Source organism: Protomyctophum bolini (assembly GCF_963924005.1).
Source record: "Protomyctophum bolini genome assembly, chromosome: 24".
Lineage (NCBI taxonomy): Eukaryota > Metazoa > Chordata > Actinopteri > Myctophiformes > Myctophidae > Protomyctophum > Protomyctophum bolini.
In genome coordinates, this window is record NC_137885.1 from 13,588,136 (window position 1) to 13,611,665 (window position 23,530).

The window sequence follows — 23,530 nt, forward strand, 5'->3', positions numbered from 1 at the left end:
GAGAGAGCGAGAGAGCGAGAGCGAGAGCGAGAGCGAGAGCGAGAGCGAGAGCAAGAGCGAGAGCGAGAGCGAGAGAGAGAGAGAGAGAGAGACACAGAGAAAGAGCGTGAGATATGGATGGAGAGAGAATGTGAACAGTCTGAACATGTGTCTGAAACAGAGCACACACACACACACACACACACACACACACACACCTGTCTGCTGTCAGGTCCTTCTCTTTCTTCTTCTTTCTCTTACTGGTCTTCTTACTCTTCTTCTTCTTCTAATAAAACAAAGAAAGTTTCAGCAATGAACCCGTTATACTGTACATACTGTATGAGACACAGCAGTGGTCCTCAAAGTGGGATTCAGGCTCTGGGGACTCCCAGGGGTCATCATAGCTTAGTTTTCATTTAGTTTTCGTCAGTGAAAAAAGGTTGTCAACGAACCCTTTTCGTCTTAGTATTTATTAGTCGACGAAATCAACTTTTAACTTGCGTCTTGGGCACACAAAGCTTGAAAACAACTCCACAAGGTGCTTTGAGAAACGGTTGCTTTTTGCCTTATTTGCACATGTTCAGTCAATTCAACAACTCGGAATTACACAACAGGTCGTTTTGAGGAAGCAATCCGATTGGTTGAAACAACTTTCTAGCCGTGCTTAAACCACGATAATGGCACGGCTAATCAAAACAAAGAATTCGGCCATGCTTTTCTCTCAGAGCGCAGCAGACTCGGTGGCTAGGCTAGCTAGTTTCTTGGGACATTTGTGGTCGTAGTGGCTTCATCTGTCATTTGAAAAAAAGTTTTAAGGGTAACCGTTTGTAATGTTTGTAATATTGTTTAAGTACCGACTTGAACCCTATATACACTTTGTTTAGGCCTAGGTACTTTCCCTTCCCTCAACACCAAATCTCATTACCAAAATAGCCGATCTACAAGCTAAAAAATAAAATCACTTAAACTGTATCCACTTAAACCCTATACACTTTGACCGGCGTCACACAGGGATCCATACATGGTCTGCTCCTTTTTCCCCTCCACACCAAATTTCTTCAAGCTCAACACGACACCATCGCAAGCTTGTATTATCGGCTATTTTCTTTCGCTGAACGAGAAGAGAGACGCTATGATTCCAGTGGTCTGGTCAAGGAAGGGTCCACTCTCACACTGTCAATATTAAACTAACACGCTCTGTGTTGTGCTGTGCAGTCTACTACTGGCCCTTAGGGGTCTAGCTCTTTACCCTCAGAGTTAAACTAACACTTTGGGTTTGTACTCTCCTGGGGTCCTCAGGGGTCCGTTTTTTTTCCCACTCTGTGACTCTGATATCCCAACAGACTTAGTACTAGTAGAGCATTCTTCTCACATCCATGAGAATTGGACAGCAACCAGCAATGATTTTCATCCATTAGACAAGCAGAAAGCAATAAAAAACATGACCCAGCGCACGCACACAACTAGACACATGTGTACATCCATGCTATAAAGAACATGAACACATACACAGACACATGCAAAGAGACGTATTTAAACACACAATATGTGCACACACACACACATCTTAAATTCTAACCCCATCGGTCTGCCATATCAACCTGTCTAGTGTGTACTCTACTGTATGTCAGAATTTGCTGTCTCCACCACGGACGCCCAGTCTCTCACGGCCAAACACAACGCACAGACCAGACGTTCTGCATAAACAGCGAAACGTCAGCGTGCGCGCACTTCCACCAAGAGACACGATGACAGAAATATAAATGGAATACATGCAAGAGAGAGAGACGGGGAAATGTAGACCAATCCACACGCAGTACATCACAGAGAGTAACAACGTGTTGTTTAAGCATGTTGACTCAATCCTGTTTTTCTGTTAAATATTTACAAGGAAAATGTTTTTATTTTCCTGAAACACATTGCGAATTGATAGAGATATAGCAGGGGACCACCCTGCCGGATGGGTTCTGGCGGCATTGTGTTACGTTATGGAGAATTGCATTCCATCTGATTTCAACAAGGGAATCGTCTCATTTCTGGTGGAAACCTCATATGTCCATAAGTATGTTACTTTTCAGTATATTTTAACCCATTTTGACCTGATTATACAATGTTCTAAATACTGACAGTTTTCTGAAAAACCAGTGGTTCTCAATCTATTTCATGTCAAGGTCCCTAAAACAAATATATGTTTATATTATACATATATATTATACATTATAAAACTATTCAAGAGACTATGACTAAAACCAAAATCAAAAATTGCTGCCAAAAACAACACTGGTTGGATCTTATAATCAGTTAGAGTAGTACACAGACAATGTAACACGGCCCCTCCTGCCCCCTCTTCTATCCATCCATCAATCTTTTTTTGTGCTTTTTACCCCCCTTTTCTCCAAAATTGTCACACTCTGGTCTGAGTGAAGGTAGTGTAGGCCAAAATTGTCACTGAACCAGCTGTCAGAATACTCCTAAAATGCTAAAAAATGGCAAAATACCAAAAATAGCAAGCAGTCTTTTCTATACAAAAGCAATCTGTTTTTATTTCACCTTTGCAGAGTCCACAAGAAATGGTCATTCAAACAAACCAAACACAAACAAGTTTACAGCCCACTGGCCAGGTTGGCTCTTTCAAGGTCTGCTCTGCTCCCTACAATCCTACGTTGATTGCAGCAGTGGCAGGTGCTCCTTATAAAGGCTAGGCCCCTCCCATTTAGACCAAACCAACCCCGGATTGATTCCACAATCGAACCAGTGCATCAATGTCCAGAGACATCACAAGTCATAACACACATTTTAAAGTGTCACATACTACTCTATAAATGATTCCCATAATATAATCAAAGTCAAGAGATCTCTAAACACAACCCTCCCACTGTTGGCATGTTCCCCACACCCCACAGCTAGTAGTGGACATACTGTTGTATCCTACTGACTCACGTGCCAGTGAGGAGCCCCCAGAGGGAGGACATACTGTTGTATCCTACTGACTCACGTGCCAGTGAGGAGCCCCCACAGGGAGGACATAAGAGCCTCGTCCTACTCCTCCCACCCAACACTCCCTCTGCTGACACAGCACGTGTCAGCAGAGGGTGATATCACTGTGAATGTTTTATATTCCTGAATGTTGAGTTCATCAGTCAACAAGTGTGTTACTCAACAATCAATGTCGTCGTTAAGCCAACATACTTTCACTCATCGTGACCTCTCCTCTACATCGTGGCCTGTGGATGAGGGAAATGCCCTCAACTGCTGTAGCCAGAGTTAAGGAACCTCTGATGAGAGAGGGGGAACATTGTGATCAGAAAACAAGCTCAACACAGCAGCTGACTCAGTGCCTGGGGAGACATGGACACGCTGCCTGGCGTTCTCCAAACTAACAAATATGTTTTGTGTTTGCGTACTTTCAACATGTTGACCATAAATACGCCCTGCAACTGGGCTGGGTCGTCTAGTTTTAGTAAGTCCAAAATAAGGAGGACGTACTGCACGCCCCAAATGTCGAGGAAAATATTTAGAGTTGTGTTTCAATCCATGAAAATGTGTCATTATCTTAGTCTGATGATTTGTTATTCATGTCATGTGCTTTTATATTATCAAAATATTATGTTCTACCAGTGCCTAGAGATACTGTATCAGTATCGGAAAAGTATACTGTACCGGCCCTTATTTGCCATATCGGGTCATATCGGTATCGGCAAATATGCCAGTCTAACCACCGATCCGACACAGGGGTTGACACTATGGCAAGTAAATAAAATGTTGCAGCATTTGGAGCTTGCTTTGGAGTTTCCCAAACTGCAAGTGCACATATGAGTGAGAAGTCTGCTATGAACACAGCACAAGATATATAGCTAGAAAGCTATAAACACAACACGAGATCACAACACTGGTATCGGTATTCTGTATCGGTTAACACAGAAATTGTGGTATTGTGATTGGATCAGGAATGGAAAATGTGTATCGGGACATCCCTAGTTCTGCCCAGCATATTTCATCCACAGTTCATTAGAGACCTAGCCTTAACCTTAGTCCTAAGGCTTATCTTTATAATACATGTATATTCTTTATAATTATGTATTTATTTTGTAGTTTGTCCAGACACTGTGTCTAGCAACATATAGACATCATATCAACTATAGTATCAACATCACACACATAGAAACAAACATATTTATCCGTCAACAAGTTGAGCCATTTTGGCAGAGAGTCAGGATAACAAGCCAAAGCACAGTTTGGCCATAAAGAGTCATTTATGGCCAAACTGTTAATCTGTCATAATGTGGTGTACAGTATGTCGCTTTGACCCTTCCTCTACTCAATCTTAGTGTCACCGTCTTCTGTAATCTTGACGTTGGAGATCCATGAATTTAAACTTTGTTGCATTTAGTTACTAGCTCTGAAAAAGAGCTTTTCATTTAACTGACATAACCTAAAGGTGAGTTCAGACTTGGATGGTTAGAGCGGCGCGATTACATACAAAGTCAATGCAAAGACGAAAATTGCGGCGCGACCTGGCGCACACAAACTGGACGAACCGAGGTGAATATATATACATTCAGGTCTTAGTTCAGTTCAGTTTTTATTTATTTTTATCCACAGGTTCATGTACTTTTTATTTGCATTGTAATCCCCATACGGGGATTTTAGATCACCTCATATAAGAACTGTCTTTGAAAACATGTCATCCTGGCCTCATATGGATATGTACTGTAGAATCAACTGACTATGAGAAAACGCTAATGTTACTGCTGCTGAATTAGTTAGATTTTCACTAAAAACAGACTGCACCATATATGAGTGATTGACTGTTGTAAACGACACAGAGACACCTCCCCAACAATAACTCAGACAGCTTGTTTATTTTTGGACTACAATGATTATAAAAAGAATTGAGACGATTTTAAGATGACCCCATGTTATTCTCCATAGTGAAATTATTATATTATGTATAGCCTTTATATAGTGAAAAGAAAGTGTTCAGTAAACATAATTATTTGACACTGTACTTAGGTTTGGAGTTCACAACACACATCCCCCACTGCCTTTCTCTGTATTCTGCAACCTTATTTTATTTTTTACAAGCTATTTTGGCACGTCACCCTTGGACTCTCCATCTCCCTGTCAACAATTCCAGTTATTTTGGCCGAAACCACAGAATGCCAAGCCAAGTTCCTCTTGGAAACTGCACATACTCGTGAAGAAATAAAAGAAATAGAGAAAATAAAACCCTGTGTAGAGTTTGATAGCATGAAAGGTACTTAGAGTGACAGCTTATATGTCTGAGACTGTGGAACAGATTAATAATTTGTCACATGATATTTTCGACAAGTGTTGAAAGATTTAAAAAAATGAATGAGCCTTTTGGAGAGGAGCTAGTCGTTCCTGATCTAGGATGAGTATAAGCTTGAATTCAAATGTCTAGGAGAGTTGAGCAGGCCATGTCACAGTAAAGTTCGGCTCATATATAAATCAGGCTTTATAAACCAGACACAGATAGGGGTCTAATTGTCTGGGAACAATCAAATTATCTAAATCTAGTCGACTCCACAAACACAATTTATTCACCTTCTTGATGCCCTTCTTTGGCTTTTTCTTTTTCTTCCCCTTGTCTCTATCCACGGCCAGCTTGAGGTTCTTCAACTCCTGCCTCATCAGTTCATCCACCTTGGAGACAGACAAAAAACAGATATACAAGGAAAGCCTGAGTGAGACAGAAGCCAGAGATGACTAGAGCTTAACCCATTTAGACCCGAGGACGATTCTACAAATGAAGTGATGTAAATAGGTTTATAGGCCTTTCTGTGTGGAGTTTGCATGTTCTCCCCGTGTCCCCTAGGGTAGATACCCTCACAAAAACATGCAGTAATCCTGGTCTCTAAACTGCCTCCCCCTGGCCAGCCGGGGCGCCTGATGGAGGGGAAAGGAACTGGTTGGAATAACGTGTTCCTTCCACGCGCTACGTCCAACCAAGGAAACTCCCCCCTGTCAGGTGAAAAGGAACAACTTGGACACTCAAGCATGAAGGAAGCATGAGTTAAGTCCGTTGCTCTCCCCAGGTTGGCGGAGGGTGTGTAGAGCCCAGGATCACATTAGATGATTGACACAGGGGTGAAAAGTGGGTTACAAAATCGTGGGATAAAAATATATATTAAAAAAAGTAAATAGGTTTTCAATGCAATGAATGCAGGGGGGGGGGGGTCTTCTAGATGAGTCACAGGGACATTTTATGAGTCATTGTATGTAGATCTGCTATTTGCTATTTTTGTCCAAAAGTGGGATTTCAGCCCCTGCCTCCCTAACAATATCTGCACGTCCCGATACTGACAGCAAAAAAAACCCAGAACCTACATTTCAACACAGTAACCTTTGATTGAGTGGTGATGATCGGTTTGATTCCCTGCTTGGCCTGGCCCGGGGCTCAGGTCTGGGCAGAGAGTCAAACCTCTGCCGGAGACAGAGAAATTACTTAACCACTAAAACCATATTTGCTTACTGTTGTTGACCAGAATGACCCAGGGGTTTATACTAGGCTGAATTCTTCTTTTTTTCTCCACCAAATATCTTTGAAGAAACTGCGTTGTGAACATGCAGATTGGCCAGGAAAGCGTCTGTCATTTTAGAATTTTGAAATGCTTTGACCATCATTTTATACTTTGGCTATTCTCTATGAGCACTATGAGCTTGTAGATCTGCTATTTTTTGAATAATGAAAATGTGTGCAAACCGGGGGTTCCCTATGCATAGAACACATGTTTTTACACGGGGGTCCACGGGCAGATATCATGTTGGGGGTCCTTGACATGAAAAAGTTTGAGAACCACCGACACATTTTTCAGAAAACTGTTATGGGATTTAGAAGACATTTGTAGAAGCAGATCATCGGGTCTTAATGGGTGAATGTCCGTCCCCCGAATAGGGATGCTATGGTTTCATGTGAAAACTCCAGTGAGTGCTCATATTTTGCCCCTCCTCGCTCGGAGAGGAGATTACACACGGGGCGGCTCGGTGCATTGGAGAGGAGATTGCACACGCGGGGGCTCGATCGGTGCATCAGCGTGAATCATTCACAGATGTCGTTTCATACGCCGCACACACGCAACCAGTGACCCGAGAACCCCACGGGGGCACCCGTCCATGATGAGTTCAATGTCAAGGTTGCTTTGTCCTAGAGAGAGAAATGTGCCGCGGTGTAAAAATGTGTCGGTATACATTGTACGTGTTCATAATTGATCAAATATTCGGAAAACACAGTATAGACATTAACCCATTAAGACCCGATTAAACAAATGTCTTCTAAATCCTAAAAGCTTTCTGAAAAAAGGTTTTTCTATATCAGTGGTGCTCAAACCTTTTCAAAAGAAAAACACTTATTTTCAAAGATTTCCACACATTTTCACAATTTTGCAAGAATAGCACGCACTATATCCGCTACTTTTTCAATAGCTAAATAAATATATATAGAGAGAGAGACAGAGACAGAGACAGAGACAGAGACAGAGACAGAGACAGAGACACAGACACAGAGAGACAGACAGAGAGAGAGACAGATACAGAGACAGATCGAGATGTGTTCCAGATCACGGTTCCAGTGCTTGCCTGGACGTGCAGCTGAAGGTAGCTGCTGATCCCAGAGGAGAGGTGAGACTGAGGGCAGACAGGTTCATGGAGCTCTGGGACTTTACCCAGCAGTAGTAGGGTCTACTTGTCTTACATATGCATCCATGTCGGTGGTCTGCTCAATAATACCACTGATCTGACTCTGGCGTTTACCACAAAAGAAAATGTATTTTGCCGAGTTGGCCTTTAATTACTTCCATGACTGAGAACTTTGCTCGTAAGCGCTGCACAGTTTGCTTCGAGGTACCTCTTTAAAAGATTAGTTGACCTAACAGATTTTACTTATTTTCTATCAATTACACACCCCATGAAGCCTTGAATTCAAGGAGATTTTATTGTTTGTTTTTGTCGCATTCCTGGGCTATAATGTAATGCCTGGCGGAGTCTCCTACCGAATCTCTTATTGACTCAGGAATCCACACAAAAACAAATCTCAATGAATTACATTTGGGTGTGAAATTGATAGAAATTAAGTCATTTTCTTATACTACTCCCAGAGTAATCTAGTAAGAGAGTGGCGACACTAGCCATAGGGGCAATGTTTGGAACTATAGCCCATAGCACCGAAGTCCTGAGTAGAGGGCGTCAGTCCCCAGGTTTGTGTACTTTTTATTTGCATTGTAATCTCCATAGGGGGATTTTAGATCGCCTCATATAAGAACTGTGTTTGAAAAATAAACCGATCACCCCAGCCTTTTCACTCATATGGATATGAATAGAAATGAGTCAAACAACCCAGAGATTTCCGGGTAGGCTGCATCTGCCCATCGCACAACAGAAACTGAAAGTTAAATACGTTTATTTTTATTTTATTGATATTTAATGTTTCGTGGTTAGTACGAGTCGAATCACCACCAGCTGAGCTTACGTCAACGAGGAATCTCAGGAACGTGTTGACAGCTGGGCGTGACGTCTACGTATTAGCAGCGACATTGCCTTCATATGTAGTTTCAAGGCTTTTGCTGCCACATGGGGGGGGGGGGAGTGTGTCATATGTCTATGGACTAGTAGATATAATTTGATATAGACCAGTGGTTCTCAAAGTGGGGTCCAGGGAACCTCACGGTTACTTGAGGGGGTTCCTGTAACTCTGTGAGTGTACAATTGGAACCATTTTGTATTCCCTTACGGGTCCATTTGTACGCTCTCTGAGCTGTGGGGGTCCTTGAAATTAAAATGTTTGAGCTGAACCACTCACATAGAGACAGATGAGTTTCACCAGAGGGGTCAGTGCCGCTGAGCAGGCAGAGAGTCAGACATGGACAGGGATGGATCCACTTGGTTACTGGAGGGATTAAACCTGTGACCTTGATGCTTGACCTGGTGCATATTTCATTACCTGGAGGAATGGAGTCATCTGCCGTGTGCGTGTGTGTGTATGCATGTGTGCCTGTGCGTCTCACCTGAACTCTGACCTCGTCTTCAACCTCTTCCCTCTTCTCTTCACGGACCAGCTGGGCATCGAACCTCTGCAGGAAGTTCTGGCTGTCGTCACGTCCCTGCCACACATCTGCACACACACAGGAACCAAGTCACACACACACCTCCATGACTAAGCTGAGGAACTGAGTCACTGGTGTGACGGCCCCTGTACCTTTAAGGAGTCTATATGCTGTTCTGTGTCAGACATCTTTAACCCAATCCCTTTGCAGTGCTGGATTGGGAGGGCGGAGCCTGCAATTTGCAGAAGGGGAGACACCTGGCCAGTGTCCTCCCCAAACGCTATTAAAGCACCTGCTGTGAATATGTTCTCTCTCCTCTTTCCTCCTCAGGTAGGCTGCAGGGCAGCAGCACCAGAGCAACTTTTGATTTCTGTTATGTTTTGTTAATTGGGCAGTGTTCCCTGCCAGCTTATTTTGGAACGTTACGAATGACCTGTTTGATTATATTTATTAATTAATTCTTGAAATAAAATACTTTTTGCTGCTTTAAACTCCGTCTGGTCTCCCCTCTTTGTTAAGGCCCAAGAGCCAGCCTTAACAAATGGGGGCTCGTCCACAGCAAACGGTTTGGTAAACTACAAGGCTTTGTAGTTTAGTTGCTTATGTGTTAAAACAAGCAAAAGTAAGTTCAGGTTCCCACCTCCCATCAGTGGCAGCTGTGGGGTGGAGCCTTGTCATTTGGGGAACCAGCGGAGGGGTTTTTTGGCTACTCGGGTCTCGGAACTTAGGAACGTAAGTACACCTTTCTGTTTACAAGTCACTTTTTGTTGGGCCGACTCTGACAGGCAAAGCGCATTTCCCCTTTGGGACTTGTGTGCATTTATATAATACACGTAGTGTGGGGAGAAAGGGTTGGAGCTATATGCTCGGGAGCACTCTTTGGCCTTGGGGCGGTGGCCAGCTTGCTGGAGACCTTTTTCCCTCGCCAACGTTTCATGTGCGTAAATACCTGTCCCAACTATCCCCTGAAGACTAGGGTTGAGATTTAGATAAGTTTGGGTTAGGCAGTTAGAGGGGAGGCTCAATTTAATTTGACTTGTTTGGGGCATTTATTTGGTTAAATGCGCTTCGTTCTTTGGTTTCCGTTGGCTTTGAGTGGTTTGTTTTGTTTTCTTTGGTTTAATTTTGCAATGGAGGTGCCTGATTTTGTTTCTGGTCCGTCGGAGGAGGGCCTAGATTCCTTTAGCAAGGACCAATTATTGTCAATTGCCGAGCATTACGGCATTGACATTCCCGACAAAAGGGCGGGAAGAGATAAGGTCAAGGTAATGATCAAGGACCAGCTGTATGAGCAGCACATTTTGAGCCCGCAGCCGTCTGAGTGTGGGGCTCAGGAGGAGGGTGTAGCTGCAGTCTCAGTGCCCGCGGGGGCCACTGGGCTAACCTTCGAGGAGTTGGTGAAGCTGAAAGAGATGGATGCTGACTTACAGATAAAACTGAAGGAAAGAGATTTGGCGATAGAAAGGTTAAAACATGAAGCAGAGATGAAAAGGTTGGATGTTGAGGGTACACGGCTCAACTTGGTGAGAGATGGCACGATGAGTGAGGTGAAGAGGGGCGAGTCAGGTGGTGACAATGGCAACATTTTGAATAGTTTACGGTTGGTCCCAAAATTCAATGAGAAAGAGGTGGAAGTGTTCTTCACTCTGTTCGAGCGGGTGGCAGACGCTCGGGGCTGGGATGATTCGGACCGGACGGTCCTGTTACAGTGCGTGCTCACTGGACGTGCTCAGGAGGCGTTCGCCTCACTGTCTGCACGAGACAGCACAAGGTATACACTGGTCAAAGCAGCAGTGCTGCGTGTATACGAACTAGTTCCCGAGGCCTATAGACAGCGTTTTCGGAGTTGGCAGAGAGGCAATAATAAGTCCTATCTTGAATTTGCCCGTGACCTGTCAACACATTTCGAGCGCTGGTGTGTGGCTTCAGGGGTGGAAGACTATGATGACCTCGCTGCTCTTGTTGTGCTGGAGCAGTTTAAGAACTCAGTCCCAGAACCAATCGCCATGTACATTATTGAACAGAAAGCAAAGACTGCAGCTGCGGCTGCAGCACTCGCCGATGAATTCTCATTGACACACAGAGGGCGGGGGGACAACCGTGGTAATGGTGGGTGGTCTGGTGGCGGCAGAGAAGCTGGCCAAGTTGTTGGGGGAAAATACTTTCCTCCCAAATCCAGTGGAAATGTGAACTCTGATAATAGTGGACCGGCTGGTCGTGACTCCGAGAATGCCTGCCACTTCTGCCACCTTCCAGGGCACTGGAAACGTGAGTGCCCGGCGCTTAAGGGGCGTAACAAGAATGGTGGGTTTAAGGGGAAACCTGCAGCATTTGCTGCGTCGTTGCCTGGTACCGGTGATGTGAAACGAATAATTACTGAGGTACCTGTGTTGTCAAAACCTGACGAGGCTTTCTTGCCTTTCATGTCTAAAGGTCATGTCTCCATGCTTGGTGGTAAAGAGAAGGTGCCAGTTACTATCTTGCGTGACACGGGTGCGTTTGATTCCTTCATTTTGTCATCTGCTCTCCCTTTTTCTGAAGAGACTCACACTGGGTCATTTCTACCTGTGTTGGGTATGGGAATGGCTGTGTTCCATGTCCCTGTGCACAAGCTATTGTTCCACTCGGCTTTGTTTGATGGTGAAGTGCGCATGGGCGTGCGACCGGCGCTTCCAGTTGACGGGGTGACTGTCATTCTGGGCAATGGTGTAGCGGGGGAACGGGTGTGGGCGGATCAGGCGGTTCAGCCTGCCAGTCCAGTTCTGGTCCCGGTGCCATTGGTTACCGAAGGCCCCGATGAAAATGAGACTGTTTTGCCAGACGTTTTTCATGCATGCGCTGTGACACGTGCCATGAAAAGAACAAGTGACCAGGAGGCTCTGGGGGAAATTGATTCACAGAGTGATATTGTGGGTGGGTTGATGTTGTCCTTAGCCAATACTCCAATTGCTATTCCACGTGCTGAATTGGTGAGTGAACAAACAACCGATCCCTCTTTGAAGGATTTATTCCAAGTGGTGTGCCCGAAAAGTGATTTGGAAAATCTTGCGCATGGGTACTTCATGGAAAATGGTGTGCTATTGCGCAAATGGGTGCCGCATGGCGAGGCGTTCATTGGAGACCCTATTTATCAAATTGTGATTCCCTCCAAATTCCGTGATTTGGTTTTGCGTGTTGCTCATGATGAGTCAGGACACATGGGCGTGCGCAAAACATACGACCGTGTTTTGAGGCATTTCTTCTGGCCTCGGGTTAAAAAGAGCGTTGCTGGCTACATTAAAACGTGTCATACGTGCCAGTTAACGGGAAAGCCAAATCAGTCCATTAAAGTGGCGCCGCTGTATCCTATTCCAGCTGTGGCTCAGCCATTTGAGCATTTGATTGTGGACTGCGTAGGTCCTCTGCCTTGCGCGAAATCTGGTGCTAAGTATTTATTTACTGTTATGTGCCAGAGCACCAGATATCCTGCCGCATATCCATTGCGCACGATTACAGCTAAATCAATTGTGCGTGCTCTTACGCAGTTCATGTCTATTTTTGGCATTCCGCGCACGGTCCAAAGTGACAGGGGTTCGAACCTGACATCTCACTTGTTTGCCCAGGTATTAAAGCAGTTGCATATCAAGCACAATAAAGCGTCAGCATACCATGCGCAAAGCCAAGGCGCACTGGAACGGTTCCATCAAACGTTAAAGTCGCTGATGCGCGCATACTGTGTTGAGATGGGTGAAGACTGGGAGGAGGGTTTACCATGGTTACTGTTGGCGGCGAGAGAGGTGACACAGGAGAGTTTGGGTTTTAGTCCAAATGAACTTGTGTTCGGCCACACTGTGAGAGGGCCGCTGGCTATTTTACAGGATGACTGGAAAGAAGTGGACCCGCCGACGAATCTAATTGATTATGTAAATGGATTTAAGCACAGACTGTACTCTGCTACGGAGTTGGCAAAAGAGAAATTGGCCTCGGCGCAAACTAAAATGAAGCGTTTGTATGACCGTAGAGCGGAGAAGCGTGTTTTTTCTCCAGGGGATCAAGTGTTGGCTTTATTGCCTATTGTGGGCTCGCCGTTCCAGGCAAAATTCATGGGCCCATATACTGTGGTGAAACAGCTGTCAGATCAAAATTATCTCATTGCCACGCCGGGCCGTCGGAAACACAACCAGTTGTGCCATGTCAATCTTTTGAAACCGTATCTGGCCCGCGCGCCACAGGCGCTGAGCGCAGCGTTGAGTTGCACTCGTCCTGTGTGTGTTGGTAACACACACGGGGTGAAGGCAACATCGGAGAATGATGCCGTTTGTGAGGATGGTTTGCCAAATCATGACTCTGCCTTGTTGTCGGGTCGATTAAAAAATTCGGAGGTATTGTCAAGTCTAACTGATGTTTTGTCTCACCTATCAGAGTCACAGCGAACAGAGCTGGTGGCGCTGATACGTGAGTACCCAAGCCTATTTGGTGATGTTCCATCTGTTACGCATGTGATTGAACATGATATTGAGTTGACAGATTCCAAGCCTATAAGACAGCGGTTTTATAGGACTAATCCAGATAAGAGAAAATATTTGGATTCTGAAATTGACTACATGCTCAAAAATGGTATTGCTGAGCAATCTGCTTCGAGTTGGGCATCGCCGTGCCTGCTCGTTCCAAAACCGGACGGGACGTACAGATTTTGTTCTGATTTCAGAAAAGTAAATAATGTTACGAAACCGGACTCTTTTCCTTTGCCGCGCATAGATGATTGCATTGATCAGGTCGGCTCTGCTAAATTCATTAGCAAGTTCGATCTATTAAAGGGGTATTGGCAAATTCCCTTGTCAAAGCGCGCACAAGAAATAGCCGCATTTATTACTCCCTCTGGCCTTTATTCTTACTCGGTCATGCCGTTCGGGTTACGCAATGCACCCGCAACATTTCAGCGTTTAATGAACAAAGTGGTTTGGGACCTAGAAGGCTGTGCTGTTTACTTGGATGATTTAGTCATATATTCAGATAATTGGCAAGATCACATTGAGCGCATCTCAGCACTGTTTAGCCGCTTGGCTGAGGCGCGTCTTACTGTGAACTTGGCTAAATGTGATTTTGCTCGGGCCACAGTAACATACCTTGGTCGTCAGGTGGGGCAGGGTGAAGTGCGTCCAGTGCGTGCTAAAGTGGAAGCGGTTGAAAAATACCCACCACCAACAACAAAAAAAGAATTGCAACGATATCTTGGTTTCATTGGATACTATAGAGCTTTCTGTAGGAATTTCTCAACTGTTGTTGCACCGCTTACTGACCTGCTCAAGAATAATGCAAAATACATTTGGTCTCTTATTTGTCAGCAGGCATTTGAAAAGGCAAAACAAATCCTGTATGATGCTCCTGTCCTCGCTGCTCCACACATGACAAGGCCTTTTAAACTACAGGTTGATGCCAGCCATGTGGGGGCAGGTGGAGTTTTGCTTCAAGAGGATGAATTGGGCATTGACAAACCTGTATGTTTTTTTTCAAAGAAATTTAACAGGTATCAGTTAAACTACTCAGTGATCGAGAAGGAGGCTTTGGCTCTCATATGGTCTTTGCAGCACTTTGAGGTGTATGTGGGTTCTGGACCTGTGGTGGTGTACACAGACCACAATCCGTTAACATTTTTACATTCTCTCCACAGTCCAAACCAGAGGCTCATTAGATGGTCCTTGTTTCTTCAGTCATACACGTTGGACATCCGCCATATTAAAGGAAAAGAAAATGTGGTGGCGGATGCCTTATCTAGGGCCCCGTGCAATTAATCCTGTTCAGTCATGATCTGTTTTGCATTATGTCCTAACCTTTTCTCTTAAAAGCTCCAAGGTACCAGTTGCTGAGAGAGGGTGTGGTTTAGGCATGAGGCAGATGTGAACTGGGGGGGTTGTTCTCAGTAGGGTTCTTATTACTTGCTTACATTTAAAGTATTTACACTTTTTCTAATTGTTTATTAATATTAAGTATACTGGGCCAGGGTTCCCTTTGGGACCCTGTTTTTAAGGGGGGGGGTGTGACGGCCCCTGTACCTTTAAGGAGTCTATATGCTGTTCTGTGTCAGACATCTTTAACCCAATCCCTTTGCAGTGCTGGATTGGGAGGGCGGAGCCTGCAATTTGCAGAAGGGGAGACACCTGGCCAGTGTCCTCCCCAAACGCTATTAAAGCACCTGCTGTGAATATGTTCTCTCTCCTCTTTCCTCCTCAGGTAGGCTGCAGGGCAGCAGCACCAGAGCAACTTTTGATTTCTGTTATGTTTTGTTAATTGGGCAGTGTTCCCTGCCAGCTTATTTTGGAACGTTACGAATGACCTGTTTGATTATATTTATTAATTAATTCTTGAAATAAAATACTTTTTGCTGCTTTAAACTCCGTCTGGTCTCCCCTCTTTGTTAAGGCCCAAGAGCCAGCCTTAACACTGGTGTCAGGGCACAAAACAACCTGTTAGTTGATATGACAAACACTACCGTTCCCAGGCAGACAGAGAGAGAGAGAGAGACAGAGAGACAGAGAGAGAGAGAGAGAGAGAGAGAGAGAGAGAGAGCAACAAGGGGAGAGGAACTGGAAGAGGGGGGCGGAGAGGAAGAGACAGAAAGAGGATAGAGGAAGGTAAAAGGGGGCGAAAGAATGGACAGAAAGAGAAAATAAGGCAAGGAAGTGATATATAGACAATAGGAAAGACTTGTAGCTCTGCTATTATGTAACAAACCACGGGTTGGGGGTGGGGAGGGTGTCTTGAAATGAAAAGGTTTCACTGTTCTGCCACAGTCAAAGCGTGCTTCCAACCATGGTGGAGCATCTTGGACGCCGTCCCCAAAAAGGTGCTCGCTAATCCCCTGCACCTAGTCCAATTCCCAGCCAGCTGTGCCCAGGGCCTGCCTTATAATATAAAGCTTGATTTAGAAGTTGTACATATTCATAGTTTATACTGTACATCTGCTATCTTTGGTGCGCGACAAAGTATAAATCAGGGGTAACGGGTCTTGGAGGCACGAAGCTGTTCATTTAGATGAGGAAGGGCTCCAATGGAGACGCTTACACCAGAAGCCAGAACGCAGATGTCGTCTACTCCAGTGGTTAGTAAAACTTTATAGCTCAAGGCCCAAAGTTATATGTTTGCCTGCGACCCGAAGTAGTGAAAATAGCAAATCTACAAAATCACTGCACCTAGATCCGTACCACATTGTTAGCTTGTAGATCTGCTACTTTCACTATTTAAAAAAAAGTATTTATTGAAATTTTGATTTTTTTTTCTCATTTTATTCCTGAAATACGGAATCGTTTTTTTTGTTTTGTTTAAACTTTTAGAAAACTTTTGAAATAATATATTATAATAGATTGACCTGTCAACATTAAAATAAAATTTTAAAACGGTCAAAATGACCTCAGACATGCTAGTGTTAAATGACATTAAACTCACTTTGCCACTCGATTTGACACTTTATGCATGCTTACTTAAGTATTTTTTTTTTAATTAGCCGAGCTACTTGTCTGTTTTGTAATGATAATCAAAACCTACAAAGAGACTATAGTAACCAAAGTGTTCTTATTAAAGATGGAGTAAAAATACAATAACTTCCTCTGAGATGTAGTGCAGTAGAAGTATTGAACATAATAAATACTAAAGAAAGTGCATTTCTGAGCGGCTGTGGCTCAGGAGGTAGAGCATGTCGAAGTGTCCTTGGGCAAGACACTGAACCCTGAGTTGGTTGTGAGCTCGCCACCATTGGTGTGTGAATGTGGGAAGTGAGGACGCTGGCGTCGACTGTTCGCCGCTTCACCATCCAATGTATGAATGAATGGACCATTGTAAAGCGCTTTGAGCACTTGGAAAAGTGCTATGAAATTGCAATTCAATTGTACTTATAAGTTTGTACTAGTGAGAGACAGAGAGAGAGAGAGAGAGAAACACACACACACACACACACACACACACACACACACACACACACACAGTATTGCAGGTGTACAGCATCCTGCGGCGAGAGAGAGCACATTGTCCTCTACAAGAGGCTCCCAGGAACCCACTTCCTGGTAGGAAGCCTCCACTTCCTGCGAGGCGGGCTGAGAGCCAGGGAGATCTGATCAGGATCAGACAGGTGCTGCTGGCTCGGATCCCTCAACAACAACAAACAACTAAACTAAACTAAACTGTGGTGACAACAAAAGCCCCCTGGCCACCTGAGGAGGACCTCTGTGACAAAAAAGTCCCCGGGTGAGTCCCGTGCTCAACCTGCCCCTCCCTCTCTCTCTCCAGTGAGGTCAGTACAGGTCAGTTCAGACAGTAGCAGAGTAGTTTGGAGCCTCCAGTTGGTCCAACCGTCCAGAGGAGTGAAGCCTCGTATATAACCTGACATAATCTAAGGTGCCTTCAGCTCGTAGCAGCATGAACTGAATTTGGTTCATATCAATCAATGCGTTTAAGCACTTTCAACCAGGCCTATGAATAAATAAATGTAAAGAAAACATAAAATAAGCTTCAAGCTCACAACTGATGAGCTCGTAGAATATTTTAAAATGGGGCATAAGTGGTTAAACTCACTTCAATGTGCACATATTTAAAATAGGGTTTGAATGGTTAAAGTCTCTCTCTCCCTCTGCTCACCCAAGTTATCCAATATGCTGCATTCCTCACACGTCTCCATCTCTCTCTGTGTCTCTTTTACATCTGCCATTTCCTGAGCAGGTCACAGATCTCTCTCTCAAACAAATAGCGTCTGTCACGGGAGTCCAAACACAATAAGGTTTAAGGTTATTATCCTTTAATTGCTTTCCATTCAACCCCAGAGTCCGTCCGTCCCACAGCATCCTAACTCATCCTGCTGCTGCTTAGGAGAATGATCTAATTCATCCCGACTGGCAGGCTGGCTGACTGACTGGGAGGGATGAAGACATGCCTTCAAGTTCAGCCAGGCGTCAGAGGTCAGAGCTCAAGCGGTGGCACCTCGAAACAACAACCGTGTCTTTGAAATGAGATCGGCTCCCGAGGTCACGGGATCAACCTCTCCTCCACAAGGACTGTCTGCTCATTCTGCCCCTCTTTTCAAACAACTCCATATTTTACCAATCTTTATTTAAATGCATACCAAACCTGCAACTTTATTTTCAAAGTATTGTTCCAGGCAGTTTAATCTCCTTTGCCATGTAAAGACTTTTTCCAGTTCAACAGTGATGTGCACCACTTCAATACGAGACAGTTCCGTACTGGTCTGTGTCAGTTCTCCATCAGATACAGGGGGGCCCAGCTATGGAACACATATACAGCAATCTCATCTAATTCTACTTCATTAAATAATTTCAAAGTTTACTTAATTGACCAGATCACTTAATTATATTTCTTTGCATCATCTCTTCTTTTCTCTAATCATGTGATCTTGCAGAGCTGTAATTTTCTATATTCTCAAAATGAAATGACTTATAATGACCTCACACCTTAACTAATGCAGAGGATTAATTTCACCTACAAGGGTACAGTGACAAATACTAGGGTTGTAGGATCACCCTATTGGATTGGATCGGGTGATCGGAATTCAGGGCCAATCACGTCATTTTCAAATGATTGGAATTGGATCGGGGGCCAAAAAACGTGATCGGGACATCCCTAGTATCAATATTATATCCATAAACATGATATTAGACTGGATATTGTCTGTGGTTTGGGCATAAACGTGTTCTATAACTAGAAAAATATGACAGATGCTCAAAATCAAATGATCGGAATCAGATCGGGATCAAATGTGATCAGGACATCCCTAACAAATACCCCAACAATGCTGAGTTTACCAAGGATGGATGTCAACGCCCAACGCAACAAGCACATAATTACTGACAAAGTGTGATCATCTCTCGGTTGAAACATTTGGACCAGCAGACAGACAGTGTGACAAACAGACTGACCGACCAACCGATCAACAAACCAACTGACAGACCAAACAATCTACTGTACCAAACAAATGACAGACAAGAGTGGCATCTGCATTGTAAGTTAACCGCAAGTATAATCTTCAGAATCCAACAAAAAATACTTTTTGGAAGGTCGTTTTGTTTTGCTTTCAGTTGCTTTCACTAAGTAGAAACATTCCAAATAGAATGGCCTCACAATAAAGAGCTCCTTTGGAACGTGTTTTCTCAAGAATCTGCTACTATAGCATGAGATATAGTCCGTTTTTTAATCACCCAGCCGGGCGATGGGTCAAGCCCGTGTCCAAATGAGGAGACACAGAGACCACACAGCAGCCAGTAACGTATTATTCCCTCTCCACAAAGAGCCCATGTCTCACTGCCATATACCACCTGGCCTGTGAAAAGACAGACACTTCAACTCGAGTGTTGCTCAACGGGAGAGCTTCATTCACCAAGGCCACGGTATTCACCAAGGCCACGGTATTCACCAAGGCCACGGTATTCACCAAGGCCACGGTATTCAGCAAGGCCACGGTATTCACCAAGGCCACGGTATTCACCAAGGCCACGGTATTCAGCAAGGCCACGGTATTCAGCAAGGCCACGGTATTCAGCAAGGCCACGGTATTCACCAAGGCCACGGTATTCACCAAGGCCACGGTATTCAGCAAGGCCACGGTATTCAGCAAGGCCACGGTATTCACCAAGGCCACGGTATTCACCAAGGCCACGGTATTCAGCAAGGCCACGGTATTCAGCAAGGCCACGGTATTCAGCAAGGCCACGGTATTCACCAAGGCCACGGCATTCACCAAGGCCACGGCATTCACCAAGGCCACGGTATTCAGCAAGGCCACGGTATTCACCAAGGCCACGGTATTCACCAAGGCCACGGTATTCACCAAGGCCACGGTATTCAGCAGCATGTTGAGCCCCAGTGGCGCCAATGTACGTATACCGCCGCTGTCGGGGCACAAACCTTGTATGTCCAAAACGGTTACTTTTCAGGGGGAAAAAATCTGACCCGTCTGAAGTGAGTGGTACGGTACTGTACTGTAAGCCCTCCTCCCTGGCCTATGTGTGTCTGTGTGTTAGGCTGTGCAACAGTGACACTTCATGGTGAGCAAACGCTATAACGCTATTTCCGTGCTCGGACACAGCCAGGGACACAGGGAGAGACCCAGGGACCCAGCCACACACACAGCCGTCTAGGAGTGGTTGCACCACTCATAAAAAACGGGGACAGACAACCACTTTGAACCTGGTGTCCTTATACTGTAGGCTGTGTATACTGTATACTGTAAACCGCAATAATAACAAAGATGCAACATCGTTGCAAGTTATTTTTGCACATAGGACAAAGTACAACTCTAGGGCATTCCAGGGAAAACATATGAAAAATAGAGATACAAGGTTTCCGCCTGACAACTGCATGGAAGCCTGGGCGGGCGCTAATATATCTGGGCTCATGCAGGAACACTCACGCAACGTCAACACAGCAGCATCACATCTATTGGCAGAGGGACAAGGACTTTGTGGACGCTGCCGACAACTACAATCGTGATGTACTTTATCTTTGTCAGAGTTTTCATTCACACCGTGTGTGTTATGGGACTTTAATGGACCATTCGGTCTTGGACAATTCGTTTCAAAATGATTAGAATTATGAATCACGTTTTTAATCGTTGGAATTATATCTATAATCATGTTTATAATCACCAGAACCATGTTTTGAATAGTCAAAATCTTGTTTAGAATGGTGGATGCCACAGTTGCCACACCCACACAAAACATTTCAGTACAGTATACAATACTTTCACAGCTAGCAATATAAAACAGATAAACTATTTACAGTACAGTCTATTTGGAAGTAAAAACTCAAAGTATACACATGGTTTGAGTCCCACCAGCATGCAGTGAGTTACAGTGGTGTAAAGTAACTAACTACGTAAGTATTTACTACAAATGCTGCGTACTCAAGTATGATTGAGTTATTTTTTTACTTTACTGGATCAAGCAGATATCATACATTTTACTCCACTACAATTATGAAAACTTTAGTTACTATAGTTACTATGCACATTTCAATATACATTTCGGCCATTTGAAGATAGCAGATCTACAAGCTCCCAATGCGTCGCATCGTAATGCATTGTGCACTTGTAGATCTGCCCTTTTCAAAAAAATGTTTTTGTGAAAAACTTGTGAAATGGGACATTCTTCACAATGAGTACCTTTTGATACCAATACTATTGTACTTTTCACTGAAATACATTTACTGAAATACATGTTGAATTCTGGACTTTACAGAGGATTTCTACATTGCCGTAAGTTACTACTAAGTAAAAATCTGGGACACAGACACACACACACACACACACACACACACACACACACACACACACACACACACACACACACGACACGTTTGTATGCAGGGACACGCTGTTTGAACTCGTCTCCGACCCCCCTACTCGTATTTGTCTCGTATAATGAGTACTTTCTACTTTTGGTACATTAAGCACACTGTTTGAACTCGTCTCTGTCCCCCCTACTCGTATTTGTCTCGTATAATGAGTACTTTCTACTTTTGGTACATTAAGCACGCTGTTTGAACTCGTCTCTGTCCCCCCTTCTCGTATTTGTCTTCTCCAGCTTAGCTCCTAACAGTCTGGGAAAAAAACAGCACTGGCCGTTTTGTTCTGAGTGCAAAGCTTTGCAGGCAGGAAGAGAGAGCAGGGTTCTGGCCTGGGTAACAAGCGCTTCCTACACTGCACGGTCCCCTGACCAGGAAATTGAAAATTAAGTCCATGGGTCGCATCCAGCCGCTGCTCCGTGACGCTGGCACACAGAACGCAGGAAGAGGCTCGGGTTCCGATCACGGTCGGTCCCTCCCAGGGTCTATTTTGGTTTTTTTCCGGAATGCGTGGGCCCAGCTGGGATGCATGGAGAGTGTGCGTGTGTGTGTGTGCCCATGTGTTGAAGTATGAAGGAAGCATGTGTATGTCCAAACAGGTGCTTGCATGTGTTGTGCGTGTGCGTGCGTGTGACCAATAAGAGGGTGAGAGCGAGAAACGAACAAAACCTCAAATACAGTACATGCATAGCATGTAGTGCGAGATACTGTTAACAACCCCAGTGCCTCACAAACAATAACTCCAGCCAATAGGGGCCTCTCAAACAATACCTCCAGCCAATAGGGGCCTCCAAACAATACCTCAAGGCAATAGGGGCCTCACAAACAATACCTCCAGCCAATAGGGGAAGCACTTGAAGAGGAACCCGGATATTTTGATCAGCTTCTTCTTTGACAGTGACGGAGATACCGTTAATAAAGTATTCAATCAATCAATAAATAGCAGACTCTTTTCCAAGTGTCTGTTTTCACAACTAAATGACTACTGAATGAGATGAGTACACAAATTAAATGTAGAAATTTAAATTTATTTTGCTGGTGAAAACCGATTAAATAATCTGTTTTATTTTGAGACCGTTCCGATACGGCATTTTAATGGCCGATATGGCCAATTCCGATTATGCTACCGATTAATCGTGCATCCCTATTATGTGGCCGTTCTACACCCTGTAGGGAAGGACTATAGCCTTGTTTATGTGGTATGCGCTCTGCACTGCTTGCGTCGTTCCATGTTGTTTGGCTCTGACTAAATTGTTATGCTTTCAATGCTGCTGCATTCTTGGCCCGAGGCTTGTCTCAGTAAATAATGAATTGTGACCCACATCACATACAATACAGATCACATAGGCCTATACTGTACAAAAACGTGCATAAGCAAAAGCATGAAATTACAAAAGTTCAAAGACAACTCATTATAATGAGCGGTCCAAGTCAAATTACACTCCAGCAGGAGCATGGCCAAAGTCTGAACACATCAACCCTGAAATTTGCACTTATTGGTCAAATGCTGTACATTATCCCCAGGGCTGATATGGCAGCTGACCAATCAAGTGCAGGTTTACAGCCCCCTCCACCCAGGGCAAATAAATACCGGTTATGTGATAAATATATCTCTTTAAGTGTCCGTTACACAAATGTCACCTTGCTGTTCAGTTGCCAAGCGAACGTGTATCCAGTCCTACAAGTTTCTATCTTTGCCCATCTTTTTCTACCTCTCGATACGTTTCGATTGCCTTCACAATGATGTCATTACTAAAATATATAGTTCTAACGATAATAGGTTTTGTTATGTGAATAACCTGAACTTCACCCAGTGCTTGTTTCCTTAGCGGACCCACTCTCCAACCCTAGCTGTCACCGGGGCTCCGCATAATTTGAGCGAGACTGCACCTTAACGCTTCATTACATCCAAACAAACCTTAACGAGCAATTATCTTCCAATTAGGAACATCTGGTAAAACAGTGACGTTACGACGCACAGAGACCACCGGTCGGCCGAACTTGGCACAGCCCAGACTGTTTACGCTCAGTCTGGGCTAGCTGTAACAGGGAGAAGGTTATATTTGGCGTTTTCTGTGTACAAAAAAAGCCCTTTTCAGCCTCCTATATTCCAAGGCACGCAATTATTTTTGGGGGGGTTAAATTGCTCATTTTCTGAGACAAATACA

General features: G+C 44.3%; 1 protein-coding gene across 1 annotated transcript in view; it reads right to left on the reverse strand.

Moving 5' to 3' along the window:
• Positions 1-23,530, reverse strand: part of drc11 (dynein regulatory complex subunit 11) — a gene marked incomplete at its 5' end in the record, with an annotated part of 82,714 nt that overhangs the window by 28,102 nt on the left and 31,082 nt on the right. Inside the window, 3 exons of the mRNA XM_080758543.1 lie at positions 198-265; positions 5,548-5,646; positions 9,003-9,109. Of these exons, the coding sequence (XP_080614669.1) occupies positions 198-265; positions 5,548-5,646; positions 9,003-9,109 (274 nt within the window). The remainder of the gene's footprint in view (positions 1-197; positions 266-5,547; positions 5,647-9,002; positions 9,110-23,530) is intronic.